The sequence below is a fragment of the Nomascus leucogenys genome, chromosome 6, assembly GCF_006542625.1.
Source record: "Nomascus leucogenys isolate Asia chromosome 6, Asia_NLE_v1, whole genome shotgun sequence".
Classification (NCBI taxonomy): Eukaryota; Metazoa; Chordata; class Mammalia; order Primates; family Hylobatidae; genus Nomascus; species Nomascus leucogenys.
In genome coordinates this window covers 104,365,401-104,387,542 of record NC_044386.1, presented here as the reverse complement: position 1 = coordinate 104,387,542, position 22,142 = coordinate 104,365,401, and the positions used below count along the sequence as shown (strand labels likewise).

The following is a 22,142-nucleotide window of genomic DNA, read 5'->3' as shown; positions in this document are numbered from 1 at the left end:
AAACAGAAACTTAACTATTGATGGTCCTCTTAAAATCACCTGATCTGCACCTTTTTTATGCTGGCAGGTCAGGAGGTGTGTGTGTGTGTGAGGTTGGGAGAGCTCTCCTGCAGGCTCCTTCTCACTATATGGAGCACCGCACCCATGGAAACGAAATACTGCTACTGATAAACAAAACTGCTGAAGCACAGCCCAAGAATTACTTCATTTCCTATTAAGCTAAAAGTGGAATGCATCCCATCTGGGCCCTCTCTTTTGAGGATGAAACAATAGGAACTTTGTTTCATCAGCTACCCAAAAAGAACCCCTAATAGCGTTTGCTGGGCCAGCCAAGCCCAGTCCCACACAGATGTCACCTTCTAAGAGAAAAAATGATGGAAAATATAAAAATAATATCTTTATTACTTCAGTTTGGCATCAAAGTCTCTAAAAATTTGGTGTCTTTTTCTTCCTTCTGAAGTGCCTATGATAGGGTTAAAGGAAACAAATTTTCAGTCTTCAGATCCAGACTCTAATAGGAAATGGGATTATGTGCAGAAGTATGCACCCACTGCTGGGTTTTGGTGACCTAATGGTAGTGTGCAAATTTGGTATATGTGTAAAATGTCTCTGTGTACAGGAGTATTTAATCAGAAGAGAACAAAGAGTAGGCACAGGAATTTCACCATGCGCATTTTAGAGGAGGAAGGAGAGATTTAATGCTAAAAATGTGCTCTGCTATATTCCAGCCCACACCTCTAAGGCAGTGTTTCTCAGCCTTTTCTTCTGTTATCATATCCCAAAGAGCCTTTTCAGACATTATTCTCTATTCACTCCTCACTTCATGAAACTTTAATACCACAGATATACCACAAATTTGTGTAACTGTGTTTTACATACACATAGTAAGTTTTTTTTGGTCCCCAAAAGGCAATTTTCACCCCCTTGGGAGGATATCACTCCCTTAATATTGTATGCCCTAGGATTCCAGTGCTGTGTTCGTGGTTCCAAAGTTATGAAATATATAATTTCCTCATAACATTACAACAGGGCCGGGTGCGGTGGCTCATGCTTGTAATCCCAGCACTGTCGGGGGCCGAGGTGGGCGGATCACGAGGTCAGGAGATCAAGACCATCCTGGCTAACACAGTGAAGCCCCGTCTCTACTAAAAAATACAAAAAATTAGCCGGGCATGGTGGCAGGTGCCTGTAGTCCCAGCCACTCGGGAGGCTGAGGCAGGAGAATGGCGTGAACCCGGGAAGTGGAGCTTGCAGTGAGCAGAGATTGCACCACTGCACTCCAGCCTGGGCAACAGAGTGAGACACCCTCTCAAAAAAAAAAAAAAAATTTACAACTAAGGACAGTAGATAACAGATTTTTTTCCTCTTCAACTAGTTCTCACTCTGTTTTTCCAGTATAACCACTATATGTACTAAGTAGCATTAGGACAGTAATTTAAGTTTTGTAGAATATAAAATCTCACTAAGGAAATAATATAAATATATAGTAAAAAACATAAATTACATTAAAACATTTATTTATTTATTTTACTTTAAACTTTTTTTTTAATTTTTTTATTTTTTTAATTATTATACTTTAGGTTTTAGGGTACATGTGCACAATGTGCAGGTTTGTTACATAAGTGATTGCTCTAAGAATTAACATGTCAGAATATATCATAGAACTTATCACAATCTACTTCAGATGCTTACTAATTTAATGTAGTCTTACACAGCATTATTCTCTCTCTCCTTTTGTGGATCCATTGTTATGCATATTACATACATGTATCTAAATTAAAATTTATATATATTTAAATTAAAATGAATAAAGCAATCACTTTATAACGAAAAAAAGAATATAAAATCTCATCTGTCTAGAGATAGCTTTATAGTAAGAGTATTTCAGAATAAGGAGACTGTTAGAAAAAGTCCAATAAAAATAACTGATTACCTTGACAGGCGTTGCGAGGGGCAGGGCCAGGCTGCGAGATGGGGGGTGTCAGAATTCTCTAATTAAGCCCATTAAATTAAAAGTCTACAACTTCTTTTCAAATATGCTATTCAATTTGGTCATACTGGACATCTGCTGCTGGAAAGTAATTCTTGGTTCACAAGAAATGAAAGAGGCCAGGCATGGTGGCTCACGCCTGTAATCCCAACACTTTGCTAGGTGGAGGCAGAAGGATCACTTAGCCCAGGAGTTTGAGACCAGCCTGGGCAACGCAGGGAGACATCATCTCTGCACACACACACAAAAATTAGCCACTTATGATGGTAAGTGCTACTTGGGAGGCTGAGGTATAAGAATAACTTCAGCCTGGGAAGTCAAGCCTGCAGTGAGCTGTGATTGTGCCACTGCACTTCAGCCTGGACAAAAGAGTGAGACGCTGCCTCAAAACAAAACAAAAAAAAAAAGAGAAAGAAAAAGAAAGACATAACATATTATAACTCAGACCATTTGTTGCAATCTGGGCTGCAATTTTTTTCTTTAAACCCAAAAGAACTTCTGACCAGGTAAATGTATTTTTCTTTTTTAATGACAAATCTACTTTATAAAGTACCTTCCCTTATCAGTGAAAAAGAAAAGGAAAATATAAAAGAGCTGAGTCAAATTTGGAGTCAATAAAGGTTTGTAGTTCTTCAAACAAGAACCCTTGCTGTGAATTCTAAAAATAAATAACAGACATGCTGAAAAAGATTTTATGAAAGATTCTGCACCAAAGCCTTTTACAAAAATAGTATACAAAACCTGCTAAACATCCTGTTCCATCTTCCACTCTGAAATCACTGCTTGGTCTAAATTCAGTTTCATTAATAAAAACGAACACAATAAAACAGTGCTCTATGCCCCCATCCCACCCCAACAATTATCTTCAAAGGATGTCCACATTTTGTACACTATTTGCCAATCCTACATAGGTCTTAAAAAACCAAATCTCAGCTTTATCTCTCAAGAAAAATCACTGGTTAATTAAAATGTCATTTAGGGTTGTATTTGTTTACTATGAAGAGACAATAATGGAATATTTTACTTTCATTTATTACTAAGGCAACACCTTTCATTATTAGAAGTATATTTCCATCTCAAGCTATGTTTCAAGGCAAATTATATTCCTGAACTAGCCACTTTCATAGGTGTTTTGAATGTAATATTTTATTATAAAGCTTTGGTTAGCCTCCAGGGTTTATCAGCACAAAGATGGATTTATTTTCAAAAGACAGGACATTCTTTTCAGCCTTCAGAATGTTTTCATAGAAAATTACTATGTATCATAAAAATATCATGCTCACTGTAAACATTTAAACAATTCAGGCTGGGCGTGGTGGCTCACAACTGTAATCCCAGCACTTTGGGAGGCCAAGGCGGGTGGATCACGAGGTCAGGAGATCAAGACCATCCTGGCTAACGTGGTGAAACCCTGTCTCTACTAAAAATACAACAAAATTAGCTGGGTGTGGTGGCGGGCACCTGTAGTCCCAGCTACTCGGAGGCCGAGGCAGGAGAATGGCGTGAACCCGGGAGGCGGAGCTTGCAGTGAGCCGAGATCGTGCCACTGCACTCCAGCCTGGACGACAGAGCAAGACTCCGTCCCAGGAAAAAAAAAAAATTTAAAGATAGATAAAGTAGAAAGTCAAAGTCTCCACCTACCTGCCCTCTAAGATGTTACTACTTATGCTTAAAATACTTTATTTTTAAAACGGAGGGGAAATCACATCATAACTACTTTAAAAGGCCTTTACAACTTCTTTGTAATTACACATAGACACACATACACACACACACACACGGGAATGGGGAAAGCGAGCAGGAGGGAGGGACAGACAGACACACACACTTCATTGTAGGACTTATTACAAAACACGCAAAAAAAAGAGAGAAAACTGAGATGGGTGGGAGATGGGCCTGCAATTTCAATATCCAAAGTCAAAACAATTTATTAGGAGATAATTTAGAATGTCTACGTGTCAACTCTATTTAGGGAAATATTGATTTGATAAAAGGTTACAGACTAACATCAAAAAGTAGCTGCCTTTTGAAGGTTAATCAATCCTTTGGTTTTAGGAAAAACTAAAATGTTACAAAACACACACACAGTGAAACATACAGAGAACTCAAAGAAAAATCAGAGCCAGCAATCTGGATGAAACATGAAAAATAAAAAAATAATAATAAAAGCAAGAAGAGGCCGGGCACGGTGGCTCACGCCTGTAATCCCAGCACTTTGGGAGGCCGAGGTGGGCAGATCACGAGGTCAGGAGTTCAAGACCAGCCTGGCCAAGATGGTGAAACCCCATCTCTACTAAAAATACAAAATTTAGCCAGGCATTGTGGTGTGCCTGTAATCCCAGCTGCTCAGGAGGCTGAGGCAGGAGAATTGCTTGAACCCAGGAGACAGAGGTTGCAGTGAGCCAAGATCGTGCCATTGCATTCCAGCCTGGGCAACAGAGCAAGACTCCTTCTTGGGGTGGGGGCCGGGGGGCAAGAACAAGGCACAAAGCTCTTTTTCTTCTCTTAACCAAAATGACTAGAAATTGCAGAGCTAGTCCCACACGTAAGCACAAAGACTGCAGAGACATCCCTGCAGGCAGTAGCTGCTGCAACAAACAGACTATGTACATTGATCCAGGAACTGGGATGCACAGTGCACTGCACGGACTTTCCACGAAGACTGGACTTTCTATGCAGATTCTTGACTAATCTAGCACTGCCCTCAGCAAACGGGAAATCTGAGGCTATCAATGCAGCTAAGTGATACACAAAAATCATCGGACTCCTTCTCCAAGCTAACAATGCAACTCAAGAAGCCAGAGACTCCTTTTGAATTTATTAAAAAACAAAAAAGGGGGGCAGGGAGGAGGGTTACGTGTGAGTGTGAGTGTATTCACATACATACACATCTTTCTAGAAGAGCAGCTTCTGGGAAGCCGGATGTGTGACACAGTAGAAACGTTGTTCTATCAAGTGACAGTTTCCTAGAACAGCCTTCTTAGCATATACCAGTGAAGAAACCAAACAAAGATCCTTGTCCTCATAAAGCTGACACTTTAGTTGGGGCAGATAGAAAATAAATAAGATAAATAAGCAAAATGTATGTGAGAAGTTGAAAAGTGCAATGGAGAAAAATAAAGCAGGAAAGGGGGGTAGGGAATGTGGAGAGGAGGCAGCTGTGTATTTTTATGAGCTGGACGGAAAGGCCCCACTGAGGAGGTGATACTGAGTAAGGGCCTGAAGGAAGGGAAGGCACAAGTCTAAGTCCACAAAGGCAGATTTAAAGAAGTTTAGGTCCAGGCTAAAGAATTTACCCCATGATATAAACAAGAAATGCAAAACAAGTTAACCCCCAAAACGCCTCTATCTCTACCCATCCACAATAAATTACCAAACTAAGCCAAATGACAGTAGCTAAAAAAGACAAGTAACCAGAAAAATCTCATATGTGATAAGTAGAGCAATAGGGTCCGGTCAGGAATCTCCTTTGCTTAGTTAATAGAGTTTCTACTACACCAGCTAAGGATCTCACTGGTACCCTTGCACACATATAAAGGCTCACATGTTAAAGTGTTGCCTTACTCTGCATTTGGCCTTCCAGAGGTAAAAGAAGGTCTTTCAAGGACTCTAATTCTTTTGTTACCTCTGCTGTGATGAGGCACCTCATCAGCTATCTGACTAAATTCAGGTGGGAAGCAGAACGTTCAGGCCAATGGGAAGGGGGGAGTTATCTGACCTCATAAGCATGATGGAAAATACTGGAATGTGGCTAAGAGGAGAGATGATTAGTAGAAAACGAAAGAAAAGCCAGGTACTAGGTAGGACTCCAGGGCCAAAGCAAAGGGGTCAGGAATGATTTCTGAGGATTCGGACCAAATTAGAGGAAAGGAGCAGAGTCTAATACTCATTCTGCTTGGCTTGGGTAGGCAGGGCAAGGGTACTTATATAGACATATATAAAGAGGTACTAGAATAAAAGCCAAGGGAAGAAATGAGAACTAGAGCTCAGAAAGGTAGGCTGAGGACAATGTAGAAGGATCTGGTATAAACTTCAGAGCTCCAGGCTGTCATACAAGTTCAGTGACTCTGGGAAAGTAATTGCCTGCTGCCATCCTAATTTAAGGACTTTACCAGTAAAGGCGTAAGGGCTTCCAGGTACATCCCTCTCCACCAATAGAACAGACTTTGTTGGGATTTGTGACTGAGGATCACAGGACACAGGCCATGCTTGTTATATTTGCCTTTTCCCTTATATCTGCTTGCAGTCTCCTTGTATCTACTTATATGCCCTTTCTAGATATATATGCACACACAGGTATATAAACACACAGCCCTCGAACTTTAACCCTAAAGTGTTCCCATTATAGGAAGTATTATGTTTATAAAAATTACCTCAATTCCTTTCCTAATGAGAACTGAGTCACAGACTGATCGATTATACCTAGGTTAAGAAGCTGTTTCTCCCCATCACCAACACATAATAAATGTTCAGCGATGGTGATACTGGATGGTACCTGCTAGAGAGCAGACCTCAAGTTCCAGAGAAGCCTTTCTGATATGATATACATCACAGGAAACAAGATGACTGGAGCTGTGGGTTACAAGGAAGGATATCTAATACACTTCAGAAAAGAAATCGGTATCTACGCTGACTGCCTTCTTTTATTTCCTGTCCATAAAAATTTGGAAATAATATACCTAGAGACTCTCTAGAATCTTTAAATCCTTGAATTTTCAACATCATTTTTGCCAAGTAGGAGGATAAATACAGCTTTCAACTGTCATAATCCCAGTTCTTAAATAAGCTATAATTTACAGAATTTGGTAGGTGGCTGACATAACAGTAATATACATAAAATGGCACAGCAATAAAAAACTGGCAATCTGCTCCAATACCAGCAGGACCAGATATTCGAACTGCTTTATAAACTAATAAATTTTTTTACACTGTCTACACTTCACTCTTCCTGTCACTCTATACTAATAAACATAGAATAAAAGGGTTTAAGAACTAGGAAAAGCTAGTAAGGACCCCATTCAAATACTTACCAGGAGCAATGGTCTCCAATGTATCAGAACTGACCTTCCGAGTACTTGTACAGTGACGGAGGGTGGAACCCAAAAATACCAAGTAAAACACTACATCATCTTCAACTTTGTCCTCTTCAGCAAGCAGCACTGTAACAACACAATCACCCTAGGAAAGGAAACAATACAGCAAGTTTACATTAGTAAGGTTCCTCTTCGTAGCCTATCGTTATCAAACATCATATTTAAGGGAAAATCAAATGTATCATCTAAACCATGCCCCCATTCTGGTAAGTTGAAACAAGTATAAAGATTGAACACTTATGCACCAGGCAATCATCTAGGCATTCACAATACGGAATGAACCTGAAAATAAGATCACTCTCTCTTCTTTAAACTTAAATTTTAGTGGAGGTGATTAGACAAATAAGTTAACCAACAAGATAAAGGAAAACTTCACTTGATGAACGGGTTAAAAAGGGGAGGGGCGGGGGAGACATAGAAGAAAACCCAAAAATAAGGCAGAGAGGATGGAGGGGTATAATAAATGATCACATCCTTATACTCAGAATGCTCCCTAACTCCTGTGTTCCAGTTGACAGTAATTCTCTAAATTCTATATCCCATAAATCATTACCAAGTCCATACATTCTCCAGCAATAAGCTTGCCTGGAAAGGGTAGAGTGCAAAGAAGATGAGCTTGGGCTCCAGCCTAAGTGCATAGCAGGCTACAACATCCAGGTTTGTGTAAGTATATGCTATGATGTTTGCACAACGAACAAAATCACCTAATACCACATTTCTCAGAACATATCCCCATAGTTTCAACAACACATGACTGTTATAGGAAAGCTCCTGGAACACGTTCAACTCTCAGTCTGTAATACCTTTAACCTATTTCAATAGGAGGCTGCTTTTCTAATAATTTGTATTTCCTGACCATCTGGCATTCCTACTCTTCTTTATCCACCCCTACATTAATCCCAAAAAAAATCAGACAAAAATCTTGGGCCAATAACTTTGTCTATGACTTTGCAACTATTAGAAGGTAAGACATCTTTGTCTTTCAGTTGATTTTTTTTGAGACGGAGTTTCCCTCTTGTTGCCCAGGCTGGAGTGTAGTGGCGTGATCTCGGCTCACTGCAACCTCCAACTCCTAGGTTCAAGCGATCCTCGTGTCTCAGCCTCCTGAGTAGCTGGGATTACAGGCACCCACCGCCAGCTAAATTTTTAGCCCAGCTAAATTTTTTTGTATTTTTAGTAGAGACAAGATTTCGCCGTGTTGGCCAGGTTGGTCTCGAATCCTGATCTCAGATGATCCACCCGTCTAAGCCTCCCAAAGTGCTAGGATTACAGGAGTAAGCCACCGTACCTGGCCACAAATACTCTTTAGTAGTTTTTATATATTGATTTTTTTTTTAAATCAAGGCCAGTAGCTAAATATATTCTATGAAATACAGTCCTAATTACTAGCATTCTCCCAATTACGAACTATATAATTCCTGTTGTAACCATAACAAAAGATTACAAAGCATCAAGGTTTAAAGCACTGAGATTTAATACTATATAAATCTTAATAATGCACTATAGAAAAATCAATCTAGAGAAGGCTGGACCATTTTAGCATCATAATTAGGGGAGTAAATTCTCATTACGTACAGAATATTTTTCCTTTCGATTTTAGCAACAATTAAAGCCAACAAGAGAAACATACCACCCTGTGGTCACAATTTACTAAGCCCAGCAGCAGAACTGAGCAGAAGGTAGTTTTTTACTAAACACTGAAAAGCAAAAATCATCAAGTCAAACCTAGGAACCAGGTCTATTAACAAACAACGCTCCAGTGGGTCCATGACTACTACTATGACTAGCACAGTGGAGCATTCAACAGTATCCTAATCCAAGGAATATCACAGCTGGTAAAACAGAATTATCTCTGACTTCAGTTACTACTCAGAATTAGACTTTTGTCTTGTTTATAAGACTCTCTCTTGGAAACATTTCTGAAAAGCTTAGCCTGGTAAAATGTGTAATCTTCTTTGGCGTGATGCAACCAGTTAAAAAGATGTTAGTCAATTTCTCAAGGTACTGAAATATCCTCATAGCCTGAAAAAAGTACAAATGAAAAGTTCCATCCTTTGCAGCACAGGTTGACAAACTATGACTAGGTTGACAAACTGTGACCCACAAGTCAATTCCAGCCTCCCACCATCCCCTGCTGTTTTATATTTTGCAGGGGTGGGGGTTAGGGTTAGGGAAGAAAGAAAGCCTTTTAATCCTTTTAATGTGAAAATTACATGAAATTCAAATTTCACTGTCAATAAATAAAGGTTTAATTGAACCCAACCCATTCATTTACCCACCATCCATGGCTAGTTTTGCACTACAATGGGCCATAGAAGGTAATGAGTACGTGAGAACTTAGCCCACAGCCTAAATTATTTACTATCTGGACTTTTACAAAAAAAAAAAAAAAAAAAAAAAATTCACTTTGATTTCTAACCTGGTATTCTAAGAATATATCTTCCTTTTCAAGATCAAGAATTTTGTCCTCACATGAGACCCAACATCTTGCTGGGAGACTCTTGGTGCCCCAAGATACTAGTGAAGTCTGGGCCTTCCTTCGGGGACAGAGGAGGTGGCTAATTACAGGCAGATGAAATCCTTTTAGCAATGCTTTCAATATGAACCTCCTGACAAGTAAGTTTTAAATTGTAAAACAAGTAAGTTTTAAATTGCTTTCATACCTTTAATTGGGTTTTTGTTGTTGTTTGAGACAGGGTCTCACTTAGTTTCCCAGGCTGGAGTGCAGTGTTACAATCAGGGCTCACCACAACCTCCAGTTCCAGGACTCAAGTGATCCTCCCCCTGCTGCCTCCCAAGTAGCTGGGACAACAGGCATGTGCCACCACTTCTGGCTTTTTAAATTTTTTGTAGAGATCAGGTATCCCTACGTTGCCCAGGATGGTCTCAAACTCCTGAACTCAAGCGATCCTCCAGCCTCAGCCTGCCAAAAATGTTGAAATTACAGGCATGAGCCACTGTACCTGGTCTGTAGTTTTTTTGTTGTTTTTTGTTTGTTTGTTTTTAATATAAAGTCACACTACCTTATGCCCAAAATATTCAATAGAAGAGAATGCAGAAGCTCGATTCATTTCAAAGCCTCTTGAAATTTAGATTCCAAAGGCACCTGGAATTAAAAATATCTGTTTTCTCTGAACTTGAAGGAGTATTCTCTGCACACTGCTAAAGTCACTGAGAGCAAATAACAAGCTGCATTTCAGCCACTAACTCCCATTTTACCCCAGCAGAACCAGGTACCTACTATTACTTGAGATGGCTTTTAAAGATTAAATGAGTAGAATGGTGATGAAAAAATAACAAGGAAAAACAGATCTAGGTAACAATTTTTGTCATGATGCTTTAATCCTACCATCCTTAAAGAATACCCTGGTATTAATAAATTACTCTGCTGTACCTGGGAAAGACCAGCCTACAGAATAAATAGATACACCAGTCTGGCTACACAGTGAGCAAGTCTGCCATGTTTCTAAATAACATAAAATAGATCAACTTATTAACAAGGGCAATTTTCAAGACATTCTCAATTATCATTTTAGTTTGACCCAACCTCAGGAAGAGTAAACACCTACATCACCACCCTCTTCCAATAATCTGAACTTAAGAAACAGTGTGATCCCCTTACACAGATATTTTCCATGTTTCTTCATTAGTGAGAAATGTATCCCTGAAACTGATAATTTTTTCAGGGTCCTAATTAGTTTTGCTGACAGATGACACAAAAACTAATGGAAAAGACGTCTATACTAGGCCTTATTCTGTAAATATAGGTTAGCGCCCCCCCACTCCCATATAAATAAACTGTGATCTAAAATATCACCTATCAAATCACTTACTTGCAAATAAAAACAGGTTTTTATAAAAGAGTTACTTTAAAATGGGATTTTAAAAGGTAGCCACGGTCTCACTTTTCCCCATCCTGAAGTAATTCTTAGAGTAGCTATGTACTATAATAATGGCACTGTAACTTCCTTTATATATTAAGCTTAAAAAATTTTTTTCACTTAGATTTCTACCCTGGAATTCTAAGAACATAGTTTCCTTTTCTAGACCAAAGATTTCCTCACTTCATGAGACCCAACATCTTGCTGGGAGACTCTCCATGTCCCAAGATACTAGTGGTCTGAGGCTTTCCTTTAACTGGGAAAAGTAACTTGATGAAAACAAAAAAGTGCGATGGGAAAGGGAAAGGTATTTGGGGGATGAGAAGAGTCAAATTACAGTGCAGGGATGAATGGAAAGAAATGGGCTTTGAACAGGGAAGTTAGTAGATATGGATTAGGAGAATGAAATAGAAAGCCCTGTAGGAGGAAAGGTGAAAGACAGGATGGCACCGATGTCATCTTAGATAGTAAGAACGTGTCAGCCATAGATTTTCAAAGGTGGGCCCGGTGAGCAGCAAAGAAATCACAGTGGTATACTGGAGCTGGCTTGTGTGGGCTCATGAGTGCTCATTGTTAAATTTTCAGGAATTCTGCAAGACAGCTGTTAAACACAGCCACTATTAAAAATTACATGATACAGACTTATAACTAAGTAAATTGCATTAAAAACAAATGTCATAAATACTCAAAACTTATCACTTTTTAATTATTTACCACAACATACTATTCTCTATGCTCTGGAGGTTTGTATCTATTGTATCCAGACAGCAGAAATTCCACATAATGGCGTGCTGCTGCATGTCTTCACAACTCACATCTCTTGTCAAATCTGTATTCGTAATGTGGTATGGATACCTGAAATCAACCATTATGGGAGTATTTACACCACTGAAATTGGCAAATGATATAAATCACACCAGCACACCACTGAGAACAGGTCAGCAGAAGGGAAGGAGAGGGGAAAGGGGGAGAATTTACACAGGGAGGACCAAGGAAGGCCGTGGCAGGCCCATTTAAGAGACATCACCACTTACACAAAGAATGGAGGTCTTGCTGTAAGACAAAACCGAGTCAAGTATAAACCATCACAGATTATAGGTAACAGTGTCGTCATAGTTCTCCTCACAGCAGTTCGGTATTATCACCACCTTAAGTTAACTTGTTAGTTTATAACTTGTTAGTGTATCACCGTAATTAAGAAGATGATCTCTGACACCAACCTGCCTGTGTCTTTATCACAGTATGGTATATCACTTTATATCTATTTAACTTGGGGTATGTTGTTTAACTTCCTTATGCCATAATGGAGTACAAGAATCATCAACCTTATCTCATAAGGTCATTTTGAAGAATTAAGTGATTGACAAAAGGAAAGCACCTATATCGAGTGTCTGGCACATAATATTCAATAAATGACTACTATTATAATGTGCCAGGATGTACACCCCATTAGAGCATGTTTTATTCACTGAGAAACCTGCTTTGTCTAGACTAATAAGTTACATCTGAAAAGACAGAAAGGGAGACACCAAAACTTTAATGGCAGTTATTCCTAGATGGAATTTTAATACACCATGTGCTTTTCTGAGTTTTCCGATTTTTAACATCTTTGTTTTTAAAAATTCGACAACAGAAAAGATGTTTAAAATGTTAAAGAAGTTGTTAAAAACACAACAAAGATGTTGGAGAAATGCTCACTTATGGCTTATAAATAACCAAGGGGAAAGCAGAACTTTGGCAGATAACACCTGAATCAAGTGATTAAAAAAAAAAGTAAAAATAATCAGAGAGAAATAAGCCAACATCATGTTTCACATAGCACACACTAAGGACACGGCATCACTTATAGTGTTCCTAACAAAAATGCATAACTTCAATCTAGTCATGAGAAAACATCAGACAAACTTAAATTGAAGGGGCATCTATGTAAAAAAATGGCCTGTAACTCTTCAGAAAATGTCACTAACAAAAGACAAAGATTGAGGTCCTGTTTCAGACTAAAGAAGACTAAAAAGATTTGCCAACTAAACACAACACATGATTTTGGAGTGAATCCTTAATAAAAACAAGCTGCTATTAAGGATATTATTGGGACAACTGGCAAAATCTGAATGAGGTTTACAGATTAACATGGAACCAATGTTAAAATTCCTGGCTTTGGTATTGTGCTGTGGTTACGAAAGAACACCTTTGTTCTCAGAAACTACGCAACAAAGTGTTTGGGGTAAAGGGACGTGATACCTACAATTTACTCTCCAATGGTTCAGGAAAGAAATGATAAGAGACAGAATGATTAAGCAAATATGGCAAAATGTTAACAGCTGGAAAATAGGGGCTTAAGGTTTATAAGATGTAATATCTGTTCTATTCTTACAGCTTTTCTATAAACTTGAAATTATTTCAGAATAAAGTTTCCAAGAAATATCTGCTCAAATAATTTATAATCAAATATTTGAAGTTAAAAGGTATAAAATTTAGATTTCTGAGTTTATTTTGTGTATCCTGCAGTCACATATTTTATGTAAAGACATTCTTGTAGGCTCTGAGAATTGTGAAATTATAACAAAAACTACCTTTCAATCCAGAATCTTAAAAGTTTCACAGGCCTTCCCAAATTTACTTCCCAGTCTGACAAAATGACAGGATTTATACCCACTGCAAATTTGGGAAAAGTGAAACAAAGGAGTTAAGTAAACTAAGTAAAAACTGACTGTTATTATAGGGTTTTACCTTTCCATGAGGTAGCAATTATTACAGTACCAAAAAAAAAAACCCTCAAAATCTCATTAACCAACATTGCTTGTATTCACATAACTATCTTCATTCTCTCCTTTAAACACACAATTGATAGGCAATTGGTAACACTTTGCCCGATTACTCTGCTAAAACAACCAAACACTGACAGGTAGCTACAACTTTTCCATAGGCTAAAAGGCAAAGCCATGGCATTTTAACTTGGCAACTCATGGCAGCCAGTGTTCAATTTCATTAAAGGCTTACACAACAGAGGAACACTCAGTAGCAATGAACATTATCTAGTGCACAGGTATTGGTTGCTAATACCATTCTCCAATAAAGAACTGAGTCCCTTCAGAGACTTGGCTGATTCCAGGCCTGGGTCAGAGTATCTATAAGATGACACTGTAACATCTTGTTTTGACAGAAAACAATGAAGTGCTCAAAAAAATGATGGGGCCGTGTCTTAAGGACACAGAAGCCAGACTCAAGTGGCTTCCTCTGTACAAACCTGGGACAATTTAAAGACTAAACAATCAAGAACAGCAATAAATTATAAACAATTTTTTTAACAAATAGGAAGTCATGAGTCCATATTAATAACAGTAGATAAATTATAGAGCAGAGAAGGGAGTTCCTATGAGTATCGCAGAATGACAGGGGCTGACTGCTAAAAGAGGGCAGATTGCTGGAATAGTAAAATTATCACTGCGCAAACATATGGTAAAGATTCACTCTGGCAAAAAGTTATCAATGAATGCTCAATCCAGAGGGAGATTCTGAGGAGGAACAGCATACATATTACACAGTCTTTAAGTGTCTCCCCACAGACTGCTTATTAGTTATAAGAGAGAAAAAAAAAGTAGTATTCATTCAGCAAAATCTGCCAATACACTGAACAGGTTAATCAAAACAAAGACAGATGATAGATGTGTCTCCAGAATCACACACTGAGAAAGACACAAGGTTACCTATGCAGCGCTCTGACCAAGCATGCAAGCCCTCAACCTAATCACAAGCAAACAGCAGGCAATGAGAAACAGTCTATTAAGAAAGAGGAGAGGGCACTGTATTCTTCAAAACCGGAAAAGATAGAAGATAAAGAAAGGGTGTGGACGTGTTCCAGATTAAAGAAGGCTAAGAGACATGACAACTAAAGAGCAGTATCTATCCTGCTGTGATTACAAAGGAGAATATCCCTATTTTAGGAAATACATACTGAAGCATTTTAGAAATAAACAGCCAGGATACATGTAACTTACTGACAGATAATTAAGGAAAAAAATTGTTAGCCTACAGGTAAATACCTAGAGTGAAAATGATAAAGCAAATGGTGTAAGATGTTAACAACAGATGTTGTCCTAAGTAAAGAATATATGAGTATTCTTTGTACTACTTTTGGAAAACTTTTTATAAAATTACTTTTTAATATTTTTAATATTTTGGAATTATTTCCACATTAAAAGTTTTAAAAACAAAAAGATAAAAAATTGTAAAACCTCCAAGGCTTCCCACAAAAAACTGTAAAAAGCCTTTAAAATAAATTAAGGGCTGGGGTTGTGGGAAGCCCTATCAATACAGATGTGGAGAAAGCTCTATCATTAACAGCAAATGTAGAAGTTCCTTCAGCCTCACACTGAGAGCATGGAGCCTGTCCATGCTCACACAAGCGCCTTTTACCCGAGGACCTAGGAAAAATAAATAATACAACACCACAGACATTTTTATCACTAAACTAAAATTACAAAAATAGTCAACACTGGGCCGGGCACAGTGGCTCACGCCTGTAATCCCAGCACTTTGGGAGGCCAAGGCGGGCGGATCTACTAAAAATACAAAAAAATTAGCCGGGCGTGGTGGCGGGCACCTGTAGTCCCAGCTACTCAGGAGGCTGAGGCACGAGAATGGTATGAACCCGGAAGGCAGAGCTTGCAGTGAGCCGAGATCGTGCCACTGCACTCCAGCCTGGGCTACAGAGCGAGACTCCATCTCAAAAACATACATACATACATACATACATACATACATACATACAGTCAACACTGTAGGAGTATGGTAAAGGTGAGAAAGGAAGATGAGTCAGCACATACTACTGCATTTTCTGAATGCCTACTGCAGATGAGGGGCTGACTGAGGTGCTTTGCAAATACTGCAAGGTATCTTTATCTCCACTTTAGAGATAAGAAAGCTGTAGCTGAGAGTATTTTTTAAATCTTGCCTTTAAAAAACTAGAAGGGGTCAAGCGGAGATTCAAATCCAAGTAGGATTCCTAAGTCTGTATTCTTTCCTCTATACCCTGACCTTGAAGTTAAGAAGAGGAGACAGAGTTAGGTGTGGGGAAAAAAGAGATACGTGTAAAGAGATCATTGTTGATAGAAGGAACATGTTACACAGCAAGCAAGTTGCAGATATCGAAGGACTACAGGGTATACGAGAAAGAGGGTGCTGAGAACAAGAAAGATGGAAGAGTCTGGAGATGGGCGAAGGGAGGAGAAGCAGGAGGTCTGCTTACACTCACGGTAAACCCAAACCCAGACACAATGGTTGCTTGGGCCCAAACATGTGTGACAAAGTCAGAGAGATGTGCAATTGTGTGCACTGCGCTGTACATGTTTCTCTTCACCACCTGAGGCTTGTGGAAAACAAGAACTGTCTTTTGAAACTTCACACGAGGCCTATCTAGCATTAGGAAGTTGTTCCATAACTGAGTAAATAAAGATGGCAGAGATGAGCTTATGCCGAATATTAATGGCAAGCCAGAAGATTCATACTTGAACCTGTGTAGGCGAGGAAGAAAAAAAAAGACACAGTCTTATGTGGTACATACTGAAAGAAAAATGGGGGGTGAGGGGGTGTTAAAGGCAGCAAATATTCCAGAAAGATTTCTCTCACAGTCACGTCCTAAGAAGGAAAAAGAATAGAGACAAAGAAACCGTTTAGAGAGAATAATACAAAAACACAATGTGAGAAAGTAAAAAGTGCTTAACTGCCATGGTAGCAAGACAATCTAAAAAAATAATAAATGTGAGAAAAAAATTCTGTTAAAAATAATTTGGGCCTGTACTCCCAGCCCCTGGGGAGGCCAAGGTGGGAGGATCTCTTGAGCCAGGAGATGCAGACTGAGTGAGCTATGATCACACCACTGCACTCCAGCCTGGGACAGGGCAAGACCTTGTCTCTCAGATTAATAATAATAATAATTTGCTGAAATATGACAACTGACTGGATGGGACTGGAAGACAGTACGCATGAAGCAGAATTAAGAGAAAAGGGTATCTCTAAGGAAAACTAGTGGCTTGTGGGAATAATTTCTGATAAGATGATGAGGCTTTGAATCTGAAGTTTCATATATCAGCAGGGTAGACAGGATAGATATTTATACTTATTCTATATCCAAAAGGTAAGTAACAGGGTAAGCTGCCAAAAAAGGGCTAGCCTGGCCAGTCAGATCTGAGAGTCAACCTGTACTAAGTTAAGAACTAAAGGCCGGGCACGGTGGCTCACGCTTGTAATCCCAGCACTTTGGGAGGCCGAGGCGGGCGGATCACGAGGTCAGGAGATTGAGACCATGGTGAAACCCCGTCTCTACTAAAAATACAAAAAATTAGCCGGGCGTGGTGGCGGGCGCCTGTAGTCCCAGCTACTCGGAGAGGCTGAGGCAGGAGAATGGCGTGAACCCGGGAGGCGGAGCTTGCAGTGAGCCGAGATCGCGTCACTGCACTCCAGCCTGGGCGACAGGGCGAGACTCCGTCTCCAAAAAAAAAAAAAAAGAACTAAAACCTTGACTGTAGATGAGTTTGTGGTAACAGAGAGCCAATGACTAGACATTGGTGTTTCCGCAAAGGAGGGCAGTAAGAAGAAATGGATCCAGAGAAACAGGCCAAACAAGGAAGGGCCATTCAGAGAAGAGGAGAAACCAGAGAATAGAGGATCAACAAAGCCAAAAGAGGCAAGGATATAAAAGACTTGCAGCATTAAAATGAATGACTTTTTAAAAAGAAATCCTCAGAACAAACAATGGAAGAGAGATGTCTGAAAAAAAGCAACAAACTCAGAATTTTCTTTTTTCTCTAGCCTTAAGTGGGTTTTTTCATAACATATCTTTCATCTATCTATTCTAATGCCTTGAACCCAGAAATGGCCCTATGGACCCAAGAGGAACTTAAACTCAAGTGCCACCTAAAAAGATGGGATTTGCCATATCTCTCTCTATTAATGGCAGTCACAAGTGAGCACTGTGCAGCCAAAACTTAGAATACTTGTTCCCCATTTCTAATCTTTCAGAAAGCTCATTTGCTAAACTAAAATAATGATCCCTTTCCAGATTCATGATACATTCAATTCCACACCATTTAAAATATTTCAGAGTTCTCTTTATTTTAACCACCTATTGTTAATAACACCCTTGGTAACTACGAAAGCCTTTCAGGATGATACAATCTTGACAAGATATAATTGTTCATCTGTGATAATTAGGTGGAAAGCTAGCCTGCATTAATTAAAGGATTTTCAAATGACTTACTGCTAGCAAATATAGATATAGAACTGCCATCCATTACTGGGATCATTTTTTAAAATACAAACATTGGCCGGGCGCGGTGGCTCACGCCTGTAATCCCAGCACTTTGGGAGGCCGAGGCGGGCAGATCACGAGGTCAGGAGATCGAGATCGTCCTGGCTAACACGGTGAAACCCCGTCTCTCCTAAAAATACAAAAAATTAGCCGGGTGTGGTTGCAGGCACCTGTAGTCCCAGCTTCTTGGGAGGCTGAGGCAGGAGAATGGCCTGAACCTGGGAGGCGGAGCTTGCAGTGAGCTGAGATCGCACCACTGCACTCCAGCCTGGGCGACAGAGCGAGCATCTGTCTCAAAAAAAAAAAAAAAAAAAAAAAATACAAACATTATATGAAATAATGTTGATAGGTAAATGAGTCTTAAAATATCTGAAAATATTTTGTTCCTTTAAACATTTCCTTTTATTATTACATCAATAATTGTATACTAGCAATAAAATGTATTACTAATATAATTATACATTTATTACTAATATAATAAATACTGTATTAGTACATATACTGACTTCTCTAGGTACAGGGAGATGAATGCCCAAACTCTACCTTGAAGAATATGACCAAAAAGACTTCTGTGGAGAAATGTCTAAGCCCAGTGCTGCTCAAAGCTCAAGACAGATCACCTCGAGCAGGCATACACTCTCTGAAAGCTGATGCCATCACAGTGAAGCTGGGCCAGAGACTGCATCTCATTCATCTTTGTACACAGCCTCTTCAGGGAAAAAAGACACATACAATTGCAGCTGTATAAAAAGCATAGCAGGAGAAGCAAGGACCACGGACTGCAGGGATTAGAGGAGGCCCTTGACTGCCTGAGCAAAACGCAGGGCAGGGAGGCCTCCCACAGTCTTCTCAAACACAGGTCACCTGGAAGGAGCCTGAGGAATACCGATTCTCTCTCACCTGATTTCAAATTCTGTTTGAAAGAAATGATATTTGCTACCAGTGGACAGGGGTGACATGTGGGGGGAGGTGACAGAGGCTACAAACTAAATCCAAAACCATTCAGCTGTCAGACCTGAGAGTTTCTAAATACTGGATATAATGACGCTTATAAAATGTCATATAACACTAGCAAACCCCAAAGAAACACAAACCTTGTATTTCTAACTTTGTGAATACCTTGAAGTGCTATCCCTTGGCCTTCCTTACATCGGAATTCATTCAAAAGGAGAATATCACAAAATTTAATTATAGGATAAATGAGTTATATTTGTGCTGTCTAATTTAGTGGAGTGCTCTAGAAAATGAAAGACAAATTCATAAGGCACAGTCACAGCAAAGCAGTACCCCAAGGCTCCTTAGTATGAGAACGTAAATATATGATGTTATTGCCATCAAGCTAGAAAACAGAAATCTTACAAGAAGAAAAAAATCCAAAATCCTAAATCACTGAACAGAGCTATCCTATTCCGTTGGTCCTTTAGTATTACCTCAAAGTAGCATGAATGGTTCTCAGAGTAGCTTCGTTTCTCTGGGAAATCAACACCATTATAAAGTAAGCATATGCATAAAAATCTTTAATATTATTTAGCACTCACTATTTCTTAAATGCAACATGCTACTCGGTAACAAGGTATCAGTCACCACACATGGTAGTGAAGTATAAAAATGGAGGCTGGGAAACAGAATCAGAATCAGTCACTTAATAGCTACAGACCCCTGATAAGAACCACTTGAAACTCATTTTGTCAGTAAAATGAATTCATTACAAAATTTACTGTAATATGTGTCAGACACTGTTAAGAACTAGGCCTCAAACATGAAAGACAAGGCCCTTTGCCCTCATGGAACTTTTATTTTAGCAGGTAAGACAAATTATAGAAAGTAACATTAGAGGGAAAGTTCTATTAGAAAGAGTAAGACAGCATAAAGGAGTTAAAGTTTGTCTGAAACAGGGATGAGAGGATACTTTTCCTGACAAGAGTGGTCTGGAAAAGCTCCTCCAAGGAAGCCAAATTCGAGCTGAAACCTGAATGAAGCAAGTTAAGGGAAGATAAAGAAAGCAGTTAAGGCAAAGGGAATATATCGAGTGCAAGGCAAGTACAAACTGAGCGTGTTCAAAAAACAGCAAAGGTCGGTCTGGAGGAGCAAATGAATAAACACTGGATAGAAGGTGAGGTTGGAATATGGATTTTTTTTTCTTTTTCTTTTTCTTTTTTAGTGTGATGCTAAACCATTGAAGGGTTTTGAAAAGACTGATTACACCAGTCCCCAGAAGCTCGCATTCTTAGCCACACGACCACCACCTGTCATCAGGTGTCGGTGACATCCAAATTGGCTGACTAAAAGAATGTCATGCCCTCTGTCTTGGGGCAAAGAGAAACTTAGAAGTTAGGTGACTTGTTCTGTCTTTACTATGGTTTCTAGACAAAAGGCAGTCAGCTTCGTGCCATACAACACCAAATGTTTCCTTTTTAATCCCCATTTCATCTAATATCAGGATTGGCAAACTTTATCTGTAAAGACTCAGATGGTAAATATTTTCGGCTTTGTGGGAAATATGGTTACTACTGCAACTACTCATTTCTACTTATTTTTTTTTGTAGCACAAAAGGAGCCATAGACAATACATAAAGAAATGGGAGTGACTATGTTTCAACAAAACTTTATTTACAAAAACAGGCAGCAGGCCAGATTTGGTTCACAGGCTGTAGCTTGCCAACCACTAGTCTAATATGACCTTTTAATACAGCTTTCCAGAAGTTCACACACCCCCTAAGACATCAACAGAAAACATATTAAGACCCCCGATTTAGTAGAAGAAACTCATGCCAACATACAGTTACAGTGATATAACAAGTGCTATAAATAGAGGGCTATGGCCTAACAGAAGATAAAGAAAGAGAAGGAAGAAAATTTGCCAGAGGAGACTACAAAGGCTACCCAGAGAAAGTAAAATTTATGAATTTCAAAAGCTGTGTAGGAGCTGACTAGGAAGACAAGAGATAAAGTCACTCCAAGGAGGGGGGAGGATGTACGAAGGCAAAGAACTGAACAAACACGGCGTATTCAAGGACCATGGCTTCAGCATAGGGAACATGGGCATAAAGGAGTGCCAAGGATCAGCCTTTATACTCTAGACCAAGGGGGCCCATGAAAGGATTAATAACATCATCTGTCCCATGTGCTTTCTGTACATGGTTGGTGAAGGTCAGGTAAGACGATCATAAACAACTGTTTTATGTAACACTAATAACCATTAGTCTTCATATGTCCCCTTAGCAGTGAGGTCATCCCTGACCATCCTAAATGAAGTATGAGCTCTCCTACCTTAACTCTCCTTATCTATCTTGCCCTGCTTTATTTTTTCCATAGCATCATTTACTATCTGACACATATTTATTCATGTATGCCTATTTAATACAATACAGTATATATTATACCTATATATATATATACATAAAATTCTAAGAGCATGTATTTATGTATTTATCTGAGTTCCCCTTTCCTCCCAACTGTTACGTAAGCTTCCTGAGAGGTGGGACCATATTTGTTTTATTTAATGCTATATCATTGCCTAAAGGTATGTCTCTTTGTTTTAGGTGCTCAATAAATGTTGGCCAAATGAATGCACGAATTCCTTTCTGGACTCTCTTTCTGTAAACAATCTTTTTTTGTTGTTTTTGAGATGGAGTCCCACTCTGTTGCCCAGGCTGGAGCGCAGTGGCGCAATCTCAGCTCACTGCAACCTCCACCTCATGGGTTCAAGCGATTCTCCTGCCTCAGTCTTCCCAGTGGCTGGGATTACAGGTGCCCGGCTAATTTTTCTGTATTAGTAGAGACGGAGTTTCACCATGTTGGCCAGCCTGGTCTTGAACTCCTGACCTCAGGTGATCCGCCCACCTCCTCAGTCTCCCAAAGTGATGGGA

At 39.3% G+C, this 22,142-nt stretch overlaps 1 protein-coding gene across 1 annotated transcript in view; it reads right to left on the bottom strand.

Moving 5' to 3' along the window:
* AKAP13 (A-kinase anchoring protein 13) overlaps positions 1-22,142 on the bottom strand; it is a 335,978-nt gene that overhangs the window by 196,023 nt on the left and 117,813 nt on the right. The window contains exon 3 of the mRNA XM_030814959.1: positions 7,021-7,168. Within this exon, the coding sequence (XP_030670819.1) occupies positions 7,021-7,168 (148 nt within the window). The remainder of the gene's footprint in view (positions 1-7,020; positions 7,169-22,142) is intronic.